This window comes from Urocitellus parryii, chromosome 6 (assembly GCF_045843805.1).
Source record: "Urocitellus parryii isolate mUroPar1 chromosome 6, mUroPar1.hap1, whole genome shotgun sequence".
Classification (NCBI taxonomy): Eukaryota; Metazoa; Chordata; class Mammalia; order Rodentia; family Sciuridae; genus Urocitellus; species Urocitellus parryii.
In genome coordinates this window covers 28,983,433-29,003,270 of record NC_135536.1, presented here as the reverse complement: position 1 = coordinate 29,003,270, position 19,838 = coordinate 28,983,433, and the positions used below count along the sequence as shown (strand labels likewise).

At 38.2% G+C, this 19,838-nt stretch overlaps 2 protein-coding genes across 5 annotated transcripts in view; both read left to right on the top strand.

Moving 5' to 3' along the window:
* Rbm25 (RNA binding motif protein 25) overlaps positions 1-7,137 on the top strand; it is a 65,591-nt gene extending 58,454 nt beyond the window's left edge. For 2 of the 3 annotated variants that reach the window (XM_026400704.2, XM_026400694.2), the window contains exons 18-19: positions 882-929; positions 2,617-7,137. In XM_026400704.2, coding sequence (XP_026256489.1) covers positions 882-929; positions 2,617-2,709 — 141 coding nt within the window. In that variant the 3' untranslated portion in view covers positions 2,710-7,137. The other variant, XM_077800348.1, reaches the window with a different exon arrangement.
* A 2,308-nt stretch (positions 7,138-9,445) lies between these two features.
* Positions 9,446-19,838, top strand: part of Psen1 (presenilin 1) — a 65,232-nt gene continuing 54,839 nt past the window's right edge. Inside the window, exons 1-3 of one of the 2 annotated variants that reach the window (XM_026401001.2) lie at positions 9,446-9,561; positions 18,879-18,960; positions 19,048-19,175. In XM_026401001.2, the coding sequence (XP_026256786.1) occupies positions 19,101-19,175 (75 nt within the window). In that variant the 5' untranslated portion in view covers positions 9,446-9,561; positions 18,879-18,960; positions 19,048-19,100. Of the gene's footprint in view, positions 9,562-18,878; positions 18,961-19,047; positions 19,188-19,838 lie in introns of both variants that reach the window. The other variant, XM_026400992.2, reaches the window with a different exon arrangement.

Here is a 19,838-nt window from a genome sequence, read left to right as displayed (position 1 = left end):
AATCCTTCATAGTGTAGTTTCATTTAAGTGATCCATTGCTGCTTCTCTACCCTACTTTACATCTGTAAAACCACTTGCTTTCCATTAAGAGTAAAAGGAGGAAAGAGCTGTTGACTGATGTCTAATCTGCTTTGTCTTGTTATTATCTATTGACTGTTTATGAAGTTATTGGTAGGTTCTGTGTTAACATTTTGTTAGTCTTTAAAACTTCCTGAAAACTGTAGGAAATAGTAAGTCACTTAAGTATTCCCATGAAGAAACAGGTTAATGGAGAGGTTGTCTCTTGGCCATGACAAGGGTTTCCTTTAAGGTAAAGAGATTAAAAAACTGATTAGAGAAGTTGATTATGGTTAGAATGAAATAAATAATAGCATCTTGCCTCTAAAACCAATATTCTTCTCCCACCAAGGTGTATTATGTCCTTCCATTATCACCTCAAATAGTAGTAATACAAGATTTATTGGGAGTAGAAACATTATTTTCCTATAAAGGTGTAATTAATTCTGTCATTCTCCACCAGGAGTGCTTTTTTCCCTTTTAATTCCTCCTCTCCCTTCCTCTTTTCTTTTCTAACCTTTATCTACAGGGGATGAAACCCAGGGCCTTAATAAGCATTAGGTGAATGCTATACCACTGAGCTTTACCTCCAATCCCAGGACTGCTTTTTTTAACATGTATGTATAGGAGACTTAGGCTCCAAACTTGTGCAAAGTTTGAATTACAATGATAGATATTACTGTGATTAAGATTTTAGAATGAAAATGTAATGGAAAGTTTGCTCAGACATAAGAAATTCCCATTACCCGTTTGAGGGTCCATTCCTTTTTGGCTATATTGCAATGTTTTGTTTTCAGTGTGCATTTTTTTTCCCCTTTTTTAAGGTTATGGCTCATAGTTCACCTCAGAGCATTTTAGATGATGTCGCCATGGTAAGTTAGTAATCCATTATTTTTATTAATATCTATATGAAGAAACTAGTTTGTGAATTTGAATCATTTTTTATCTATGCTGATTTTAGAAATTTTTTTGTTAGGCCTGTATTAAAATATGAATGTATGTTAAAATATTAAAGGAATTTACAATATAAAAATTAAATTCTGGATTTGTTTGTATATTCTGAGACCATTGATTAAGAGCTTACTGATTAGATTAGTTTGCTAGAAACATTAAAAGTACACCATCTGCTCTTAATTATCTGGTTGCATTTATTTAATATTTAATATTGTGTTTTAATGAGAAAAGTAGGAAAAGAGAGTTGATGGGAAAGGTGAGGGAGTAACAATGAGATCTATGTCTGAGTTAGAGAATAAAATAATAACCTGAGTACAACTGTGAATCAAGAACTGGTGGTTCCAGTGAAGTTCTGGGAAATATGTTGGAAAAAAAAAACTGGAAAGAGAGGTTATGATTACAGAGTGGAATGTTTAAGAATATAAGTGGTAAATCAGTCCAGATGGTAGCAAGCTGTGAAGTATAGATGGAGGAAATTTCTATGTGTTGGTAAAGGAATAGAAAACAATGTTGGGAGTCAACCGCCAGAATACTTATTTTAATGTGGGGCGAAGAATAGGCTGGCTAGGTAAACTCCTGTTGGAGCAAAGAGGCTAATGTAATGAGATCTCATGCATTGTCTATGGAGGTGTTTTTATTTTTAATATATTGTTTATTGATTTTTATCTGGTATTGAGGATTAAACCCAGTGCCTCACTTGTATGAGACAAGTAGTCTGCCATTGAGCCACAACCCCAGCTCCATGGATGTGTTTTTAATAAGAATAGAAACAGTAAAGAACAGCAGCCTCTCCTCTGGATACTAAAACATGACATGATCCTGAGAAGATTACTGAAATGTCAGAGGCTCAAGGGGCCAGTTAAGGGTTTCCATTAAGGTAAAGAGATGAAAAAAACTGGTTAAAGAAGTTAATTATGGCTAGAATGAAATGGAATAGGTGTCCAAAGGGGTGAGTGAGAAGGCAGCAATGCGATAAGTCAGAGAGCAAGAAGAAAAGTCAAACATGAAGAATGACTAAGAGAGTGAGCATTTTCACCTTTAAGTCAATATGTAAGTGAGAGGTACAGTGGATATGTCAGGAAGAGGCACAGTGGGCTTCCTCGACAAGTGTGGTATATATACACAATGGAATATTATTCAGCATTAAAATTATGGCATTTGCAGTTAAATGGAGTTGGAGAATATTATGCTAAGCCTAGTAAGCCAATCCCAAGAAATTAAACGCCTAATGTTTTCTCTGATTAGTGTGTGATGATCCATGATGGAGTGCTGTGCATAGGAGAATGGAGAAACTTTAGATTGGCAAAGGAGAGAGTGGGGAGGGAATATGGGGGTAGAAAAGATGGTGGAATGAGATGGACATTATTACTATGTATGATGCACTAATGGTGCGTCTTTACTTCATGTACAGCCAGAGAATTGAAATGTCACACTCAGTTTGTGTGTGATAAATTAAATGCATTCTGCCGTCATATACAACTAAAAAAATAAAGAAAAAGAAAAGACATGCTTTTCAGTGGATAAAGTTCTAAGTCACTATTGTTGGGAGATGGTGATGATAACTTATCTTCCATGTGTTACTTAGTGTTCTTTTTTCTCTTGCAGGTACTTGATGAAGAAGCAGAAGTTTTTATAGTCAAAATGTGGAGATTATTGATATATGAAACAGAAGCCAAGAAAATTGGTCTTGTGAAGTAAAACTCTTTTTACATTTAGAGTTCCATTTCAGATTTCTTCTTCCTCACCCTTCAAAGGACTTTGAATTTTTTTTGTCTTCAAAGGCATTTGTGAGATCTGTAATTTTTTTTTTAATGTAGAAAATGTGAATTTTTTTTTTTTTTTTTTTTTGGGTCCTCTAATTTGTTAATGCCCCGTGTACTCCCTTGGTTGTAAAGTCATCTGAATCCTTGGTTCTCTTTATACTCACCAGGTACAAATTACTGGTATGTTTTATAAGCTGCAGCTACTGTACACAGCCTATCTGATATAATCTTGTTCTGCTGATTTGTTCCTTGTAAATATTAAAATGACTCCCCAATTCTTTTGCAGAATTCCACTTAATATTGAACCGTACTATATAGGAACCAATGTGAATGATTTTAATTGAAAGTGTATCAGTCATATCTATTACCACCTCCACCCTCCTTTGATGAGAAATGGCAAGCCCTCATGAAGGCGTGAAATTTAAAATTAGTATGCAAAAATTAGCAGACAATCCATTCTTACTATATCTCCGTATGAGTGTGTTTGTGTGAATGTATGTATAAAAGTCGTTTCCCTAATTGCTTTGGTGGGAGTCCCTTAAATGTTTCCTAATTGAACAATAGAATCAAAAAGGAAAGTGATATTGTGCCAATCCAAATGTCTGATATAATAAGGTTAGAGGTTCCCAGAGCATGGTATTCTCCTGTGGTGAAAAGTAGTCTGCTGTTAGGATTGGGTTTTCCTGTGTATTGCTGACTGCTTCAGATTCTTTTGTAAAGGACTATGGATTCCTCCTCATCCCCAATTTCATTGCTCAGAAATGATGCAAATTCTAAAATTTTGGGAGAGTTTTATTTAAGCCCATTTTGTCCCATTGTCTGATATGTAGAATACATATAAAACTTAATTGAGCAACACTTGTGATAACTTTGAAATAATATTTGAACATATTTTTGCAGAATTGAAAACTTGGAATTTAATGGGTTTAGTACATTTGTGTAATAACCAGTCCTTGATCTTGGTGTACTCCTTTGTTTAAGGGGAAAAGAAATCTTCATTCCAAAAGCATTAGTGGAGAAGAAGGGGGGAGGGAAACCTTAAACAAAGGGACTGAGGATGTAGCTCAGTGGTAGTCATACTTTTCATGGTAGAGCTCTAGGTTCAATCCCTTGCACCAAGAAATATAAAGTCAAAACAAAAGATAAAATTAGATTAAGTTTACAAACTAGAAGAATTTGCCAAACCAGGAATTTAGCTTTGCAATTTATAAGGATAAATGATTCAAGGCATTTACCAATCTCTTCTCATCCAAGTTTAAATATAACTGGTGATATGTTTAGAGACATACTAGGGGCTTTTTTAATGGTATATGAGACTATTACCTGGGAGCAAAATATACCTGAAAATCTAACAATTTTTAAACAGTGCTTTCTTAATTCAAATTAGGTGCAGCTTTTCCCATGTCTATTTATTTAAAAGAAAAAGATTGGCCTGTTAGAAAAGCCTAACTGAGCTTAAGTTAAGATTTCTTTTACATTTTTTGAGGACATTTGGAAACACTGTTCTGAAACATTGAGCCATGATATGGTTCCATTATGTAAATATTTGAAACATTAAAAATGTATATATTTGATCTTGGGGATTCATTCTTTCAGAGTTTTGTAAACAATGGCATCATGTTGTAATCATGTAGTACATGCTAGAAAATATGGGCTGAATTTTTTAATGGGCTTGGTTTTTATGACTTGGTATTAGATCAAAGAGGCCTTTTATCTTATTTTGGATGAATCTACAATATATGGAAATATGTCTTTGTGGGGATAAAATATTTTAAATTTTGGTTTCTTAAGGGAAAATTTCAGAAAGATGCTTCTGTAATTGTACAAATTTATTAACCTTCTCTCAGATTCATCCTGGCTATCAGCCTAAGATCTAGGCCACAGCAGTTTATTTTGCTCCTGTATCTTACCATATTGCATAGTTATTGCTTCTAAAATATTACATCATATTGCATAGTTATTGCTTCTAAAATATTACATTAGGTGGCTTTTATTTAATATATATTCACATTTTTTAGATCAGAGCAGGAGTGGCCATAGTAAGTAGCAGGGATTCAAAGACTTAAAGTCATGGTCTAATGCTAGCTCAAATCAAGTTTTGTCACTAAGCTTCATCAAAAACCTTTTAGGTTTTCAGAGTTTCTTCAGAATTACATATAAAGAATTGGAGATCTAAGAAGTGGCATATTCTAGTGTCTTGCAAAAATGTTTCTCTGAAATTCTTTGAGTTTTGTCTTTACCATGAGCCTATAAATTAATTTCAGTTAGGAAACCTTATATTAATTCATATTGCCCATTCAAATTATTATAAAACTACACTAAAAAGTCCTAAGAGCCATTGCTGATTTGGCATTTAGAAAACTAAAATGCTGTTTCCTCATTTGACTCTAAAAATAATTTAGGTATATATACAGCTATTTACAAAGGAAGAAAGGTAAGTAAAAAAAAAATTGACGTAGTTTTTCTTAAACTTCAGTGTGTGCTTAAATCACTTGGTGGACCTTGTTCTAGTTCAGAACTTTGTTTAGTAGGGCTGGGTAGTCCTGACATTTTACAGCTCCTGTTTGATGGCAGTGACAACTGTTTTTGTTTTTTATCATTGTCATTCGTATAAACTATATAATAGTATGAATTCGTAATTATTTTTCAGGGTGCTGTTTCAAGTCACCAATCAGTCATGAATACTAGCTCTGGTAGACATATTGAAAAAACATTGGCTTGAGCTGGCACTCTTTTTTTCCCCCTCCATTCATATGAAATAGAAATAAATTTTATGATACAAATAAATGTAATCAGGTATTATGCAATGTTTATATGGTCTTTTTACCCAACACCTGGTAATAAGTTCTATGCATGTCCTCAATTAATACCCCAAAACTGATGAAAGCTCTTCTGTCAAAAGTATTATAGATTTTTCTGGGTCATGTTTGAACAGTATGAGATTGATGAATAATTTTGGTTAGGAAAAAAAATGATTAAATTAATTTGTGAATAGTGCTGGAGATAAAAATAGTATGAGAAGGAATCCAGATAGGCAAATAAACAGTATAGGTATCAAAAAGAATAAAAGGAAATATGTATTAAACCCAGGAGCTATTACTACTATTACATTCATACTGTAGATCAAAATGATAAACTGGTAGGTTTTTTTTGGGAAATGTGATTATTGTGAATTATTGAAATATTTATGTTCATCATTTTGCATTTCAGTGCTTACCTGTTCCATCTTTGATATATGTCTTTCCATTTCATTTATTATTTAAGTTATGAAGGTCAAACTAGGAGTAGCAATATAAAATGCCCAGTAAAAGTAATTTCTAAAGCAAAAATGAATAAAAAATTCTTTCTAAGCAATGTTTTTGGAATTATATGACATGGCAGAGTTTGTGTACTCTGCTATATCACTGACCAGTTGGATTGATTGAGTTTTTTAGATTGTTGGGCACTGAAAGGAAGCTAATGCCTCTATTTTTGGTGTATGTTTATTTAGTCACTGAAGCTCATGGTATTGAGATCAGAGCTGTTCTTGTTATAGATAACCTTAGTATGAATTAACCCATTAAAATGTATCTTGAAGTTACATATTTTTATATAGTTTTGCATTCAGTGATGACATTTTTTGTATACTTTTGTGCCATTCATGCTATCAGCTTAAGTAGATGTGATACATAAGACAAGTTCCTCTATTACTTATCTAGTTTGGACAAAAATTAAGTACACAGGAAGTTATGGAACAGCAGAATGTATACATACAAAGTACTGTATGAATTATTGAAGTTGCCAGTTACATGTCTGAGGTGGGGAGCCAATAGAAATGTTCTTAGCCCCTGTACAAATGGTCATGTAGCCTGTATATGGGATTCTAATTAATTGTCTCTATTTGCATTATCAAATAGTAACCACTAATGACAAACGGTTTCATAATGAAATTTATCAATCCCCCAAGCCATATCTTGGGTGTTCTAGAATCACATGTTTTCAGATATTTACATGAGACAATGCCAGTCTAAATGGTAATATGGACTTGGTAATGTGCTTGCTAATAGGGGGGAAAAAAAATCCCAGCATAGAATTGAAAGCATTTTTAGCAAAATTTTTTTTGAAACAAAGTTTTGTGAATTGAAGAATAGTTACAAACAACTATTTTCCTGCTTTTTTGTTTTTAGTAACAACAGAAAAATTATACACACTTTACATTGTTGAGTCCAAAAAAATCGAAGATCATTTTTTCCCGTTTATTTACAGTGTTGGTAACTGTGACCAAAGAGACTTGACTTGTTTTTATTGTGGGTGTTCTTTTTGTTCAGCTTGAGGCAGATTTCTAAAGGGATGGTCCAAGTTATTAGATACGGAAATTAGATTTAGTAATACAAAAACAAAAAATATTTAGAACTTTACACTAGAAGAAACCAGGTATGGTGGTAAATGTCTGTAATTCCAGGTATTTAGAAGGAGGAGACAGGAGGATTGTTTTTGAGGCCATCCTGGAGGATGTAGCTATATACCCTGTCTCAAAAAATTGAAAGAACTATGGATGTACGTCAGTGGTGGAGGGCTTAACTACTTAGCTCACAGAAGGCACTTGGGTCTATCTGTAGTGCCACAAGGCCAGGTGATAGGAAGGGGAGCACATTAGAACAGTTGTTAAGCATGTTCTTTGCAGTTCTGGTTCTTAAGTTGGTGACAACATCCATCTTCAAATCTCCGGTTTCTACAGGCGCATATACTCCACATACCCTATCAAGAAGACCTCCCTCACCTCACTTGCTCTGTTTGCTAACCACATTTCTGCTATTTTTTTGTGCTTTGCTTAGGTAATTTCCATTTTCTTAGTCTGGAACATGTTTTAAAGAACACTACTTGGGCTGGGGTTGTAGTTGGTGGAGCGCTTGCCTAGCATGCGTGAGCCACTGGGTTCAATCCTCAGCACCACATAAAAATAAAATAAAGGTATTGTGTCCATCTACTATAAAATTATTTATAAAAAACACTACTTGGATCCTAACTTTTCTATTATATTATTGAGATTCCTGAAAGAGTTTTTTTTTTTTTTTTTTAATGTGCTCTCCAAATGTCTCAAATCTCACTTAACCTTCATTTTACCTCACCATTCCACTGATGGCTGGTGACTAGTGACAGCCTTGTAAGAAGCTATGGACATTTGCTCCATGCCTGGATATCTTCATGGTGTCTATCACTTTCGCCTCATCCAAGTCTGTCTCAGTGTTCTGCTTAGTGTACCCTGGATGTTCGTATTACTACAAAGATGAAGGGATATAGAAAACTGGAAAAATTATCTGTCGTTACTCATTCTCTACCTTTTTAATACCTTTTTTGTTTCCATTTGCAAGAATGTTTTGAGGCTGAGTGTAAATAGTTAATCATGTCTTTAATAGAAAAAAATTTTTCGTGCACATCATTTTTAATGACATCAAATGGGTGATTTATTATAGGACATTTCACTTCCAATTCTTGTCAAGTCAATACACCATGAGTATCTTTGCACAAAATTTTTGTATCAAGATAGTTTTAAAGAACAGCATTAAAAACATTTTTAAACAGCATTTTTAAGAACAACATTCTACTCAGCAGATTGTAATCGAAGAGACTGAAGTAGTTCACAAATAAGTTTAGCCATGTTTCACAAATATATAATAGAAGTCTTCTATATGTGAGGCATTGTGAGGCACGTGATATACAAGTGAATAAATCCGCGAAAACCCTTACCCTTAAGATATTTAAGGGTGGTAGACGTCAGCGATTTTGCAGATTACCTTTCATTTATTGTTCCACTCCCCTTTCTCCATTTTTTTCTTTCAACCCTGTTAATGGAAAAGATCACTTAAGTATTGGAGCAGTGTTGAGTGTGGGCAAGGGAGGAGAGCGGGATTGGGGGTTGATGTTCTGGAATGTGAAGGTGTATCTTGAGAAACTTTAAATAAATGTGAAAAGTATCATTTGGCCAGTTATGTCCGTGTTCATTTTTAGTTTTCTGATCACCCGAGTTGGAACACTTACATTATTAACTATTGGGTACTTTCAGATAAAAGTATGAATGTTGGCATACAGCTCTATAAAAAGATACGGAGAAATGACCTGATTGAGCAACCCACTGTGAACCTAATATTTGGAATTTTTGAAACTAAGACACTTTCTGCTGTTGAGAAACTTATCGTCTAGGAGTACTGGAGTTCTCAAACTTGGAGACGTTTGAGTCCAGGAGGATGATTGAGGATGATTTAGAATGAGTTTCTCGGGTTCTCCATCCACCGGAAGTTTTGTTCATTAGATGGGGAGTGGGTGTATATATATTTTAAGATTTTAGGTAGCATCCTCTTAGTGATGCAGCTGATTTGCATTTTGAGTTAACCGTAGAAACAAGTAGTGTAGAGAAAAAAAATTGAGGTGTCATCACGTGAAAGCTGGAAAAAACACGCTGGGCCGGGTGTACCTGTAATCTTGTTCTCCGCTCCGCGAGAGCCTCGGATCTCTGACCACCTCCTACACAGGGCAGCTTCCTAAACCGGTTGCTCCGGGAGCGCAGGGCTGGTTGTAGCTCAGGGATCCCCCCACCTCCGTAGTCTGCGCGCACGGCCGGAAGCTCCGCCTGCTCCTAGGCTAATAGCCAACGTCGCCAGGGCCGGAAATGACGACACCCGTGAGGCCTCTAGGGCGGGGCCTAGGACGGGCTGCTCTGGAGGCCGGGATTTCACATCGGAAACAAAACAGCGGCGGCTTGGGAAGGAACATCGGCTGCGAGCGGGTTGCGGCGGCCGGGAAGGAGAAGGTGCGTGATCCGGTGTCTAGGGAAAGAAAAAGGTGTCCCTAACTCGGTGTTGACAGAGGCGGCCGCAGACAAGGCCCAGTCCTTTGTCGCCGCGGGTTGCGGAGCCGGTGTCCTCGAGGATGAGGGGCGGGGCGCGGCCGGGTGGAAACCGAGGAACCTCTCGTGGGAAACGAGGAGGGGCGGCCGGTTTCTTGGGTTCCCGGCGCGGCGCGCGTTCAGGTTGGAGATTCCCCATTTTGGCCTGGAAATGCTGTCTTCCCGAAACCACCTCTCAGGGTGCAGGTGCTTGGAGTGGAGCAGGAGAAAGAGGAAGCGCCCTGGGCTGGGTCGGCTTGAGCAACTGCTGAAACTCGCGCTTCATGCTCAGTGTCCTTTCCAGAAGTGAGTGGCGCTCAGGGCCAAGTTCCCCACGTCTCACATGCCACGCGAAAAGCTGGTCTGTTGCTTTTTCCTTGATCGGGATTGTCACGATGCATGTGTTTTTGATGCTTGCATGCGTCTTCAATATTTGCTTCTTTTCCTTCTGTCACATTCTTTTTATATGCGTGGCACTGTGATGGTTAAGAGCTTCGCTTTAGGCACATCAGTCTGGTAGTGGAGGCTGGAACGGCTAAGAGAATTGAGGTGACTTTTGCATAATTCAGGTGAGATAATGAAAGTTCGATCTGCGGTGTTGGCAGAGGCTTAGGAGAAAAGGACCTGAACTAAACATTAAACGAATTGAGCAGGGAATGAAGTGTGAAGTTGTGTAGGAGGTTTTAAGTTTAGAGGATGGGAGACAGTATCGCAGAAATAAGGAAGTCAGGAGGAAAGAACTAAAGAGAAATGACCAGGAAGTGTTTTGGAAGTATCACTTTTAAAGTGTCAGCAAGTGAAAATGCCCTGTGGCCAGTAAAGGAACAGTAAATATGAGTCACTTTGCCAGTTGATGCTGGATTAATGGAGGATATACCTAAGAGAAGAAAGGGAAGGCGGAGGCCAAAGACAAGACTAGGGAACATTTATAAGAAGGGGGCAATATAAGGGTGAGGAGGCTGTTGAGGAGAATGAGTGTGGGAGGAGGAGAAACACAACAGGGCAATGTCTAGAGCAGCTGAGGAAGGGAGGGAAGCTTCGGGAAGGAAGATACTGTCAGGGATTTGGGGTGTTTGGCCTGCTGTAGCATAAAGAATGGAAAATTTAGAGCAGCACTGTTCAGTAGAAACAATGTGAGCCACAAATGTTAATTTTAAATTTTGGTATAGACATATTTTTAAAGGTAACAACAAACAGGTGAAATTAATTTGAATGATATTTTATTTAACCTAGTATAACTAACATTTTTGTTTCAGCATGTAGTCAATAGAAAATTTCCTTGTCTTCCCTTCTAGATACTAAACTCCTAAGTAGACAAAAGCAATATATGATTCCCTAGCATCCCCAGTACCTATCACAGTTTAGCCAGACATGGTGATACGTGCCTGTTATCCCAGCTACTTGGGAGACTCAGGCAAGAGGATGTTCCAGGACAGCCTGGGCAATTTAGTGGGACTCTGTCTTAAAATAAAATATAAAAAGGGCTGGAGTTGTAGCTCAGTGGTAAAGTGTCCCTGGGTTCAAAAAAAAAAAAAAAAAGTAAAAAGGAATTTTTTAATAATGTATTCTTAATAATGTGCTTCATTTTCTAAGGCCCTCTGGGGGAACTTATATAGCATGTGGTATTTGCATCATATGTCCTTAATTAAACCAAAAATTCTGAATTGTAAACAGGACCTAAGGGTTCAGATAAAGGATTCTGGGTTTGTCTTAGTTCATCTTTGTTGTATCTTCTGAGCCAGCATCACCATTATTTTAAAGCAAGTTGCTACAGTAACTCTACACAGCTTACCTCCCCCAACCTCAGCAGATTAGAGCATTTATTCTCACTCCAATATTTATTCTCTGCTTCAAGATGTAGGTGTGTAAATAGTGTGGGACCATTCTGTTTTGCCTGTCTATTCTGAGGTCCAGGCTGAAGGGGCAGGAGCTACCCAGGGTGATCTCAAAACAACAGCAGAAGTTCAAGAAGGCAGCCAGTTATGGTGGCACATACGTGTAATCCTAGCAACTCCAGAGTCTGAGGCAGGATTTCAAGTTTGAGGCCAGCCTCAACAATTTAGCGAGACCCAGTTCCAAAATAAAAAAGGGCTGGGGATTTAGCTCATTTTTAAAGCGCCCTTGGGTTCAATCCTTGGTACAAAAAAAAAACAAACAAAACCCAATTAATCAATTGGCATCTAAACTTTTCACCTTAACTTTGCAGAAAGAAACAAATGCCTCCCTATTTACCATCTGAGAATGTTCAAGAGCTTGTATAAAATGGTGTTGTATTTGCATATAACCTACACACATCTGTAAACTTTAACTCATCTCTAGATTCTACCTAATATAATGCATATGCTGTGTAAATAGTTGTATTGTTTGGGGAATGACAAGAAAGTCCTTTTCAGTATGGACATTTCTTTTATTGTGAGATGTTTTCTGTGTTTGAATCCGAAGATGGGGGCCCTGAGGACATGGAGGGCTGACTGGGAATTCTGGGGAAGGGAGCGGATATTTGGTGAATAATAATCTAATCTACCACAGATGGTTCACAGAGGTGGAGTGGGATGAAAGGAGGGGGGAAAAATCACTAAATAGGATGCATCACTGTCCTTGCTCTTTTTAGCACTTACCACTTTGAAAAAAATCTCTTCTGGGGCTGGCGAATGATTTGCACCTCATCACTTAAATCAGAAGTCTTCCAAGGATGTAGTCCCAAAGTTTTCAATTAATTTAGATTTTTTTTTTTTTTTTTTTGGTACTGGGGATTGAACCCAGGACCTTGTGCATGCAAGGCAAGCACTCTACCAACTGAGCTATATCCCCAGCCCTAAATTATTTTTTAATTAATTTCAATTATAGAATACAGTTTAGTGTGGTCACTTTTTTTTTTTTTTTTTTTAGAGAGAGTGAGAGAGAGAATTTTTAATATTTATTTTTTAGTTGGCGGACACAACATCTTTGTTGGTATGTGGTGCTGAGGATCGAACCCGGGCCGCACGCATGCCAGGCGAGCGCGCTACCGCTTGAGCCACATCCCCAGCCCCTAGTGTGGTTACATTTACTGTTGGATGGGAGCCTTTAAATACTCCACCCACTTGGGTAACTAGAACTTGAGCTGCCTGTGGGGAGGGGCTTTCAAAATGATACCAAGAGTGAAATACTTTCTTTGGAACAAAGAATAAGTCAGAAACTGATTTGGTCCTTGAAAACTTTTTAGCATCATAATGCAGATTAAGCAAAAAATACTTCTGGCAGTTTTCTAAGTGAAAGAGAAACTGGTCAAGTGGTTTAGCCAGTCAAGCAAGTCAACAAACTTTTTGTGCTGGAGGAGCTCATGACTAAGACTCATGAAGAGATTTCTGTGCAATACCAGTTTTTTTTTATTTTTTTAAATATTTATCTCTGAGAGTTAAGAAAGAGATGGTACCAAATATTAAGTTACTGATGTTCTATAGAAGCTTGAGATTTAGTTGTTATCTTGGGAATGTAGTAAGAGGGAGGAAAAAATATATGTACACATACACACACACAATTTTCTGTGGGTGCTTCCACTAATGGAATTTTTAATAAACCTAATTTGAGATTCAAAATATTTCCTTGGTGATACTTTCTGGAATGCTAAAGGATAGAGAAGGTTTCCAGTTGGACAGATTTTTCTCATCTAAGCTTTGAGGTTATTTGTAGCTCTCTTGGGACTTTTAAAATCTCTTTTTATAAAGTAGAAAGAAATTCTAGTTGCTCATCAGACTACAATTTCTCTTTCCTTTTGTCTCATTGAGCAAATGTCTTGAGAGAAAGGAAATGGATGGCAGTGAATTCAAATGATGAGCTCTGTCAGACCTCTGCAGGTGGCCAGAGAGGAAGGCACCTGATCCACTTCGGTCCCTCCTTCTCCTTCTGAAGTGCAGGTCACATGAAAGATCCTCTCTTCCCAGCTACTATTTTTTTGGGTTCAGAAGGCTCAGCTGAAATGTTATAAAATCTAAGAGTGTCTTTTGTCATGCTTCCTGAACAGTGGGGTCATTGACCTTTTCTATGCAGTCATCAATTGCTTTCAGCTGCTACTGGACCCTAATCAACTCTGCTTGGCCTGCCCCTTGGTACCAACAGTATGTGTTTGTTCTCCAGGCCTAACCAGGCCCTGTTGCCTGCCTCTGAGTTCCATGTGAAGCCAGCTCTTCCAGGGATGCTCACCCTGTAACACTGTGACCTTCAGAGCATCAGGGGAGGCCTGCAATTTTTCTCTGAATGACTGGAAACCCTGCCACTAGATATCAGATGACCTGGGTTCTAAAACTGACTTTCTAATTCACTTGTTCCTTAACCAGCTCAGGCAAATGCTTTTACCTTTCCTGAGTTATTGTTGTTTGTTTGTTTGTTTTTACATGTAAGTACTGATTCTTTTCCTCAAGATTTTTTTTTTAAAGAATCAAATGGCATAATGGTTGTGGAAAAAACTTTGAAAATGATATTGATACGCTAAAGCGGCAACCTTGATATTGATAATTCTTGTTAAGATTTGTCTGAGAAAACTCCAGTATGGTGATCAATTTGTCTGCATTCTGGTAATAGCTGAACAAATCCTGTGTAAAGGTAAAAAATGGAAACTGTTTAAATTAAAATGACCAGACTTCATCCTTTTGAAAAATAAATACTAGGATTGTACTATGGAGAATGGTTTTGGTACTTCAGGTTTTAATTTATAGTTAGAGCAGTTATTGAAGTTAAAGATCTCATTTACCTGTAAGCAGTAGGTTTTACTGGTAATAAAATCAGCTCAATGTACCTTAACGCTCATTGCTATAAATTCCTAAAGGGCAGAGATGGAATTTTACAAAGGCAATAGAATATAACATCCAGTTCCTTTGTTTGCCAGATCTGACTTGGGCGGGTCAATTAACTTCTGTCTGTCATGATGTTTTTATCTGTAAAATAAGTACAGTGAAGGTAATAAGTTTGCTAAATCTCAGTGTCTTGAGTTTTGTAAGGTAGTAGATGGTGTTTATCTTATTTAGTAAAAGAATAATCACTTTCTTATTGTTTAGTATTATTCTAAATTTATAGTACAAGGTTATAGGTTATTCTGATCTTATTTAAATGTATAATCGCTTTTCTCCTGCTTTTATTTTACCAGTAAATGTAATATACTTTATTCCATTTATTATGTTTTATTTATGTTCACCTGCATTACCCTTTCTTGCCTTCTGTCTTTGTTTTATTTGGCTAACACTGTCTTTTTTACTTATTTCATTTATGATGTATCATATAAAAAAGTTAATGGCCGGGTGCAGTGGCTCACTCCCGTAATCCCAGTGGCTGAAGAGGCTGAAGCAGGAGGATTGCGAGTTCAAAGCCAGCCTCAGCAAAAATGAGACACTAAACCACTCAGTGAAACCTTGTCTCTAAATCAATTACAAAATAGGGATGAGGGTGTGCCTCAATGGTTGAGTACCCCTGAGTTCAATCCCTGGTACCAAAAAAAAAAAAAATGTTAATGACAGGTTTATTTATTTATTTATTTTTTTAAGAAATAGTGAGAGAGGCGAGAGAGAGAGAATTTTTAATATTTATTTTTTAGTTCTTGGCGGACACAACATCTTTGTTGGTATGTGGTGCTGAGGATCGAACCCGGGCCGCACGCATGCCAGGCGAGCGCGCTACCGCTTGAGCCACATCCCCAGCCCCTTAATGACAGATTTTTAAGGATTTTCTATACTAGACCCTCACTTTCAATGATATAGTTGTCAGAGTGATACCGCCGGTTATTGGTGACAAGTTCTGCTTCGTCATATTTTGAAGTATAACATTAGAGAAGAATACTGCGGCAAGCATATAAAGCAGGTTTTATTTAAAAAGGGAGTAACATAGACTCCTCCCAGCAGGGAGAAAAGGGCCATTGTTGGTATCCTGGTATCCCAAGAAGTGAGGGTTTTTTGCCCTTTTTTGTGTGTCTCAGGCTTCCTTTGTTCTCCTGCTCTCTCCCCCTTATTTCTCTCCTTCCTGCTGATGTGAGTAGGCCCAGGAGAGCTCAGGTGGGGTGGCCAAAAGGTGAGAAGCAGATGAATGGGGGAAGGGCCAGATGGAGCAGCCCAGGACACATTAATTAACTACTTTTAAAACTCCAGGAAGGGAGGGACAATTCCTGGGACAGGTTAACTTAGCAACAGGTTGGAGCAGGGGCAAGTTATCTTGGTAAGGGTGGAGGAAGGGCTCTGAAGGCATTTCATTCCCTCAGGGGGCAGTCTGCATCCCAGACCCACTCCAATTGGCCTCTTTGATCCAGCCTGACTTGATTTACCTATCAATCCTGACTGCCTGTCTAATTTTGGCTTCACGAGCAGCCAGTGGGCATAACTGTTAAGAAATTTTCCAATGTGATATCTTTAAGCAGTTTTGGGTTAGCAGGTGTTTTTGTGGAAAGGAATGGCATAATATGTACTCTGCTCACCATTAATGGTACACTAATGTTAAAATTTCAACCACACAATTAACTTAAAAATCTAGTAAGGTGTGGTACACATGTCTGAATCCCAGAGGCTCAGGAGGCTGAGGCAGGAGAGTCACTAGTTCAAAGCCAACCTCAGTAAATTATTGAGGGCTTAACCAACTCAGTGAGACCCTGTCTTTAAATGAAATATAAAAAAGGGCTGGGAGAGCTGGGCTTGTGGCTCAATGATAGAGCACTTGCCTAGCATATGTGCAGTACTGGGTTTGATCCTCAGCACCAGATATAAACAAATAAATAAAGTAAAGGTCCATCAACAACTAAAGACATATTAATAAAAAAGGGGGGGATGTGGCTCAGTGGTTTAATGCCGCTGGTTAAATCCCTGATAACTTCCCTCCCCAAAAAGAAGTAGAAAATAAATAAAAAATAAAAATCTAGGAGTTTTAGGTAAGAACACTTACTTTGACTACTTACTGTTCATTGAAGCATAATATGGAAGTGCCACAGATCATGGGACTGCAGCTCAGTGCATTTTTACAAAGTGAAACCCATTTGTAGCTGGCACCCAGATTAAGAAACAGGACAGTCCCTATACTCCAAAAGCTTTCCACAGCTCCTCTTCCAGTGAAGAGACACCCCCCCCCAAAAAAAAGTAATTTTTTTTTTAAAGAGAGAGAATTTTTTTTTTAATATTTATTTTTTGGTTTTCGGTGGACACAACATCTTTGTTTGTATGTGGTGCTGAGGATCGAACCCGGGCCGCATGCATGCCAGGCGAGCGTGCTACCGCTTGAGCCACATCCCCAGCCCAAAAGTAATTGTTTTTATTTGCATTTTCAATTTATTTTATCCTAAAACATTTACATTTACCATGTCTTACTTAATACTGATTTCCAACTTGCTGATCCCATGCCAGTTGGCTGTAGGCTAAGGGGAAGGGAGGAGAAAGGTGGACATGGTATATAAGAGCATGTATGATACACAGGAGAGCCTAGTTGGTTGAAAAGTTGACATGAGGGGCTGGAGTGTAGCTCAGTGGTAGTGCAGGCGCCCTAGCCTGAAGGAGGCCCCTGCGTTAGGTCCCCAGTACCCCCTGAACCGTCATGATTTGAATGACCCAAATACAGGTAAATGAGGGCTAATTTGAACTTTACTAAAGGAAAAAGGTGCTTTATGCATTTTTTTCTTAGAGAGTGAGAGAGAGAATTTTTTAAAATATTTATTTTCTGGTTTTCGGCGGACACAACATCCCTGTTGGCATGTGGTTCTGAGGATCGAACCCGGGCTGCACGCATGCCAGGAGAGCACGCTACCGCTTGAGCCACATCCCCAGCCCCTTTATGCATTTTTAAATGACAAGTAATTAGAAGAAAAAAATTGGAATATTTAGAGGTTAGAGAATCCTGAACTTAACAGTGAAAGTGAAATGCGACATTGACAAAATGCTTTTTAATGTAAATATGTACATGATGATGATTTATTTTATTTTTGTTGTGTTTGTTTTTGTGGTGCTGAGGTTTGAACCCAGGGCCTCATATGTGCCAGGCAATTGCTGTATCCCTGAGTTACACTGCCAGCCTCCATGATAACGTTTTAGATATTGTGTTTAGTATATTCCAGGTTACTTCTTAGGTATGTAAACAGATCATTCTCTTCTATATTTCTGAAGAGTATCTATGAAAAGGCAAAGTTGAAGTCCTAAAGGATTTGCTGGTAGAAATTAAGGTAGGCAGGCAAATTGGAATGTGGTCTCCAGGAGGCTGAAGTGTGAGAGACAGTTGTGTCTGTAAGTAGCTGTGCCAAGTGGCAAAGGAGAGACCTGGGGCTGGGAGTCAGAAGTCTGTGATTTGTGTCCTGTTCTTCATGACTATATATCTATAAGCAAGTCACTGAGCTTTTCTGGATCCCTTTCTTTGTTTTTTTTTTTTTTTTTTTTTTTTTTTTTGTGGTGCTGGGGATTGAAACCAGGGCCTCTTGCATGTGAGGCAAGCACTCTACCTACTGAGCTATATCCCCAGACCCCTTTCTACTTTTTAATTTTTAGTTTATTTTTTTTGTTTGTTTGTTTGTTTTTTTGGTGCTAGGGATTGAACTGAGGGCCTCGGGCATGCTAAGTACTGAAACATACCCTAACCCCTTCCTCTGCTTTTATGAAATAGATGTTACTTGTCTACTGGTCCTTGAGGCATTGTATTAGGATAAAATAAGACAATAGAAAGAATTTTGCAAAATTAAAAATAACTAGACAAATGTTTTGTTTTTGTGGTGATGGGGTTTGAACCAAGGGCATCATGCATATAAGTGTTTCGCCCCTGAGCCATTCCCCCAGCCCCTAGACAAATGATTGTTTGGAGATATAAAAATTAAGTTGCAGTGGGACATGCCTATAATCCCGGCAGCTCAGGAGAATGAGGCAGAGGATTGCAAGTTGGAAGCCAGCATGGGCAATTTAGGGAGACCCTGTCTCAAAAAAGGCTGCAGATGTAGCTCAGTGGTAAAATGCCTTGGAGTTGAATCCCCACTACCACACACACTATATATATTGATTGGAGTGGTTAACATGGCAAATAAGTATTAAACCGTCTTTAAAATCTTCTCTCTTTACTGTTAATCTAAAATAGTTGAGTATCTTTGTATTTGAGATCTCATTGTCAGAGAGGTGCCTTGAGCTGACAGTGCATCTCTCAGATCATGGCAAAGTTCCACATTTCTGATTTGCAAGTTGGCCTTGTAAGTATTTAATGAGTATGAACTGATTTACTAGGATTTGACCAACTAGGACTGACCTGGTTAAATCCCATTTCAGATCTGATACAGGAGCCTACAAGTGACAACAGCCTTCAAGGTCCTTAGACAGCTTGGCTTGGAGGAGAACACATGAAAGAAAGGTTTGTTTTTTGCTGAATTTAATTTATAAAAGAGATTACAAAATAAAAGTGTAATTATAGTGAAAAAGTTCTGTTTTTCCCTTTCAGAGCCCCAGGAAGCTTTGTTTTCTGTGAAAAAGTATTTCTATACAGTTGCTCCAATGACAGAGTTACCTGCACCCTTGTCCTATTTCCAGAATGCACAGATGTCTGAGGACAACCACCTGAGCAATTCTGTACGTAGCCAGGTACAGTGTCAGCCTCTGAAACTTCCCTTGCCAGATTGTGGGTTAAGTTGTCATTTCCCTTACTTCCAAGAGATGCTAAAGGAGATGGGCAGGCTTTTTCCACTATGCTAAATGTATGTATTTGTGAACTTCGACTGAGAGCAAAGTGTTGAACCCTTCTGTGCTGGGGGACAAAAGTTGAGTGTTGGTTTTTTTAATTTTTTTTATACTGAGGATGACACCCAGGGCTTCCTTTGTACTAGCCAAGTGCTCTACCACTCCCAGCTTTGCAAGGCTGTTTAAGACAGAGTTTAATGCATTTCCTCTCTGGCTCAGATATCACCACCTCAGTTGAAGCCTTCTCCAACTTCCTGAAGTGTGAGCTTGTCACAGTCCACATTTTACCTTTCTTGCTCTTAGTCTTCCATGGGCTGAGAGCATTTTATTTACTTTTCCCAGTATCTGGTACGGTACGGTTCCTGACAGTGTTTAATGATGTTCATCAACAAAATGATTGCACAATGTGAGGATTAAGTTCAAAGGAGGGAATCAGGTAAGGGGCTGTGTTACGTGGCATGGGTCACGGAGACTCCTTACTGACTGTACACAGACATCAAATCTGCCTGCAAACCCATTAGCTAATCATTACAGATTAAATGAACCTCCACTTCC